Source organism: Chiloscyllium plagiosum, chromosome 49 (genome assembly GCF_004010195.1).
Source record: "Chiloscyllium plagiosum isolate BGI_BamShark_2017 chromosome 49, ASM401019v2, whole genome shotgun sequence".
NCBI lineage: Eukaryota > Metazoa > Chordata > Chondrichthyes > Orectolobiformes > Hemiscylliidae > Chiloscyllium > Chiloscyllium plagiosum.
This window is the reverse complement of record NC_057758.1, coordinates 9,881,159-9,886,649: the sequence shown is the minus strand read 5'-3', so window position 1 is coordinate 9,886,649 and position 5,491 is coordinate 9,881,159. Positions and strand designations below refer to the sequence as shown.

The window sequence follows — 5,491 nt, the reverse complement described above, 5'->3', positions numbered from 1 at the left end:
CCCACCCCCCCCACTCTCTCCCCACCCTCTCTCACAATGTCTCCCCACCCTCTCAGATGAAAGGCCTTTTGGTAGGGGAGCAGACAGGCATTTCTGTGGCCCTTGTCAAAGTATGTTTCCTCTCTGATGCCAGAATCAAGAATGTCATGGAGTTTGTCCATTCTGACAGCAACGATGTCAGTAACGGAGGGAGTTGGTCCTGAAATTCAAATATAAGGAGCGAGGCAGGAGGTCAAAAAGCAGGACCTGTCACCTCAGGAATGCTCCTAGTATGATGTGTTGTTGACTCTAGAAATAGGAAGGTTGAGAGAATGAAAATGTGCCCAGGAAAATGGTACAGCAGGGAGAGCTTTAGATTTCAGGGTGGGTCAAACCTGCACAAGATGGTCAGGTTACAACTTAACAAGGCCAAGATTTATATTGTGATGTAGCTTATGTGATTTATATGTGTTTTAATATCATTTGTGTCACGTGTAGATTTTTGGATTTTGAAATAGTGACATGTGGCCTTTCTGTGCAACTGAAGTTAATAACTACCTTGTGAGTATTTCTGTAGCCATTGTTTACCTTATGACTTAGTAAAGTAAACCATTATCCTTTAAGGTTGAAGTAAACCATTATGCTTTAAGGTCTGTTAGAAATTTATAAACATCGGCCTTTTAAGCTTAGAGGAAACATCTATCGTTCAAGGCAGAAAATGTTGTCTTCCAGTTTTACTTTGAGTTGGAGATTTCTTTGCTTAGAGTTTACAAAGTTTTAGGGCTATTCAGAGGGGACCTGACCAGGGTCAGAAGCAGAAATATGTTTTTCTGGAAAATTATTTTCAGAGCCTTCAAGAAAGTAGAAATGTTTAATTTGTGCAATATGTAGAAAAGGAATTTGCAATGATTAGAAGCTGAGGGAGCCTAAACTTTCAGTGTTGTATGTTTATATGAGATGCCACCACAGTTCACAAGGACACAAACTGGGAAATATCAGTTAAAATGAATGCTAAAGATTTTTAAACCAAAATGGAACTTCTATAGACTTGCTATGAAGTAATGGTGTTGAACAATAGGTTGAAATTCTGTTCTGCTGTTTGTTTTGAGATTTTTCTTAGTGTGGTAAATCTAGATAGCTGATTTTTAAATTTATTTTCCATTTCAAAGCTTGTGCTATAAGGATCTGTTTTGTTGTTGCCTTGTGTAACTGTGTTTCAGTGACTAGCACCACATAACTAAAATTTCCAAAAAGACCTGTCAGACTAGATTTCATTCTGGGATCTGACTTGTCCAGTTGTACCATCAGCTGGGATCATAACAGCAGATCTAAAGAGACTCCTGATTAACAAGGGAATGAATCAAGCATGAATGGGAATGATGAGCAATCAGATCAGCCATTACCCTATAGCATGGCAGAGCAGGTTTGAGGGAGGCTGAATTCAGATGAATCTTTGTCAGGTATGTCACAGCTGCAGAATCAGTGTGAATGAGAAGGTACCTCGGTCACTAACAGATTTAATGGCAGCGGAAAACTAGAGAATTGGGCACAGGAGGAGGCAACTCAGTAAATCACATTGACTTGGCAGACAACCATTTCCCAAACAATCCAGTTGATTCTGTGCCAAGAATTCTCTGATTTCTCAGGAACTCAAAAGCACGGATTCAACAAGTTATTTATACATTTATATAAAAATAAATTGCTTCTAGATTGGCAGAGAAAAAGCTCTTGGAGTTCATCGTCTCCCCATCTCCCACCTCTCCCCATCATTACGCACACAGACTCCCTGTCTCCACCTGCCTCTCACACAACTTTCCATCTCCCACCCTGTCCCCATCCACTCCCCAGTCAGTGCCCCTGTAGTTCTCATCCCCGTTCCGGATATCTGTACCTGGAAGGGTAGCCTGTTGTCATCATGTTTGAGACCCATTTCTTCAGCAGAGGCTTTACAGCTGTTGATCATCACATCAGTCATGGTGACACTTTGCTCACAGGGTCCTAAGGACAACAAATTCAGGAAAGAATATTCCATCAATGTGCTGTGCCACTTACCCACTCACTGAACTCTGCACTGGCTCCTGGCCTCGACCCTCCTCCCCACTCATCAAGTACACTCTGAGCTCTGCTTCTCAGCTCCAGACCTGCTCAAACCTTTCACTGCACCCTAATACCCACTCCACCTCCCATCCACCCCAGCAACTCCCTCACTGAAAGGGGGTGAGGGGTCTCTCTGGGTAGAGCAGAGTGAGGGGTCTGTCCGGGTGGAGCAGAGTGAAGGAGTGAGGAAGCCATTTGCTATGCTTGCCTTTATTGGTCAGTGCATTGATTATGGGAGGTCATGTACAAGACATTGGTTGGGCCACTTTTGGAATATTACATGCAATTCTGGTCTCCCTCCTATCGGAAGGACGTTGTGAAACTTGAAAAGATTCAGAAAAGATTTACAAGGATGTTGTCAGGGTTGGAGGATTTGCAGTATGGAGAGAGGCTGAACAGGTTGGAGCTGTTTTCCCTGAAGCATCAGAGGCTGAGAGGTGACCTAATAGAGGTTTATAAATTCATGAAGGGCATGGGTAGGATAAATAGACAAGGACTTTTCCCAGGAGTGGGGGAGTGCAGAACTAGAGGGCATAGGTTAGGGTGAGAGGAGGAAGATATAAAAGAGACCAAAGGAGCAATTTTTCATGCGGAGGATGGTGCGTGTATGGAATGAGCTGCCAGAGGAAGTGGTGGAGGCTGGTACAATTACAGCATTTAAAAGGCATCCGGAAGGGTATATGAACAGGATGGGTTTAGAGGGATATAGGCCAAGTGCTGGAAAATGGGACTAGATTAGGTTAGGATATCTGGTCGGCATGGACAGGTTGACCGAAGGGTCTATTTCCATGCTGTACATCTCTATGACTGACACTCTGATTTATGAATTGCTGGAATGTAGCCTGGTGTCACAGGAACACGGGCATTCAGTTACTTGGTACGATACCAGCCCATGTTGTCAAACAGATCACATGGTTTTTTGAGAGATTTGGTGCATCAGATAAAGCAGAAAGAGACCTCTCTCCTTCCCACTCTCCCCTCATTTACATGTTAATGGCAGGATGGGATGCATTAATGTGTCACTGTTGGGGCGGTCTGACTGCTGAAAGTTCTGACTCACTTCAACATGGGAGCATCTCCATGAATGAATCTGCTTCATTCATTGACACTAAGTCAACTACGAGAGACCTGAGACCTGAGACTGCATAGCTCGCAACCCAAATAACCAAGTTATTGTGAACCAGTGAGTCCATGGTGTATCTCTCTGGGACCTCATCGCCTCTTCTCAAAAACAGGCGTCTGGCCACCTATTCGCCCTTGGCTCAAAGGTGCACCTCTTCAACTATGGAAGGCATCTGCGATGGACAGACTCCTTATTTCAAAGGGATAGGCCCAGCCAAAACGAAATCCAATCCTCCCCTGACGTCAGCTAGTTCTCCCTATAAAATAATGATCTGGGTTTCTGAAATTCTTTTAAACCTTCAAAAATAAGGACAATAGCCCATTGTAACAATAACGTGCACTTATATAGCAACCTGGAAGTGGTAAAATGATCCAAAGGGCATCACAGGAGTATAATCAGATATACTTCAACATCGAGTCACATAAGGAAATATCAGGGATAGCTGACTAAACCTTCAGTCAAATGGGTAGATTTCACGACGCATCATTCAAGAGGGATTCGTGATGGAATTCCAGAGATCAGGTCTCCAGGCAGGCGAAGGCAAGACCACCAACAGTGGAGCAATGGGAATTACGAGAAGCTCAAAAGTTCAGAATTAGAGGCTTCCCTCCATCACAAGCTCAGAAGTGAGGATGCTCACTGATGATTGCACAGTGTTCAATACAATTTGCAACCCCTCAGATACTGAAGCAGTCCATGTCCAAATGAAGCAAAAATTGGACAATATCCAGGTCCAAGCTGACAAGTGGCAAGTAACGTTTACACCGCACAAGTAACAGACTATGATCATCTCTAAAAAGACAGAATCTAACCTCAAGGTAATTACCATCATTGAATTCCTCCACCATCAACACTCTTGGGGTTACCATTGACTAGAAACTGAACTAGGCTCACCATGTAAACACAGTGGCTATAAGAGCAGGTCAGAGGCTGGGAATCCTGCAGCGAGTAACTCCCCTCCTGACTCCCCCCAAAGCCTGTCCCACCATCTACAAGGCACAAGGCAGGAGGGTGAGGGAATACTCCCCACTTGCCCCTGGATGGGGGCAGCTCCAACAACACTCAAGAAGCTCGACACCATCCAGGGACAAAGCACCCCCGCTGGATTGGCCCCACACCCACAAACACCCACTCCCTCCCTCCCCCCACTGACACTCAGTAGCAGCAGTGCGTACTGTTTACAAGATGCACTGCAGAAATTCACCAAAGATCCTCAGGCAGCACCTTCCAAACCCATGAAACACTTCTATCTAGAAGGAGAAGGACAGGAAATAAATGGAGACACCATCCCCTATACTATAGAATGTAGAACATCAAAAAGTACAGCACAGAACAGTGCTGAGCATTAATCCTAATGTAAAATAAAATAACTAAACCTACGCACCCCTCAATTCACTGCTGTCCATGTGCATGTCCAGCAGTCTCTTAAACGTCCCTAATGACTCTGCTTCCACCACCACCGCTGGCAACGCATTCCATGCTCTCACAACTCTATGTGTAAAGAAAAGACAAGTTTCCCTCCAAGCCACTCACCATCCTGACTTTAAATGTTGACCATTTCTTCAGTGTCACCAGGTCAAAAATCCAGGAACTCTCTCCCTTACAGCATTGTGGGTGTCCCCTGCAACATATGGACTGCAACGGTTCAACCCCCATCTTTTCAAGGGAAACTCAAAATGGGCAATAAATGCTGGCCAGCAGCTCCCACATCCCATGAATTCATTTCTTTTTAACAAAAGGAAGGTTTTGTGTGGCTTCATTTTATTCATTTGGGGGACTTTGGCGTCGCTGGCTGGACAGCATTGATAGCCCATCCCTATTTGCCTTTGAGAAGGTGGTGGTGAGCTGCCTTCTTGAGTCGCTGCAGTCCACTTACTTGGGTTGACCAACAATGCTGGTAGGGAGGGATTTCCAGGATTTTGATCCAACGACTGTGAAGGAACCGCGGTATATTTCCAAGTCAGGTTTAGAACATAGAACATAGAACAATACAGCACAGAACAGGCCCTTCGGCCCACGATGTTGTGCCGAACATTTGTCCTAGCTTAAGCACCTATCCATGTACTTATCCAATTGCCGCTTAAAGGTCACCAAAGATTCTGACTCTACCACTCCCACAGGCAGCGCATTCCATGCCCCCACCACTCTCTGGGTAAAGAACCCATACTTTCCACCCTTCACCTTAAATTTATGCCCCTTGTAACACTCTGTTGCACCCGGGGAAAAAGTTTCTGACTGTCTACTCTATCTAGTCCTCTGATCATCTTATACACCTCTATCAAGTCACCCCTC

General features: G+C 44.8%; 1 protein-coding gene across 1 annotated transcript in view; it reads right to left on the bottom strand.

Moving 5' to 3' along the window:
* Window positions 1-5,491, bottom strand: part of LOC122544465 — a 29,750-nt gene that overhangs the window by 5,795 nt on the left and 18,464 nt on the right. Inside the window, exon 2 of the mRNA XM_043683704.1 lies at window positions 1,871-1,977. Within this exon, the coding sequence (XP_043539639.1) occupies window positions 1,871-1,977 (107 nt within the window). The remainder of the gene's footprint in view (window positions 1-1,870; window positions 1,978-5,491) is intronic.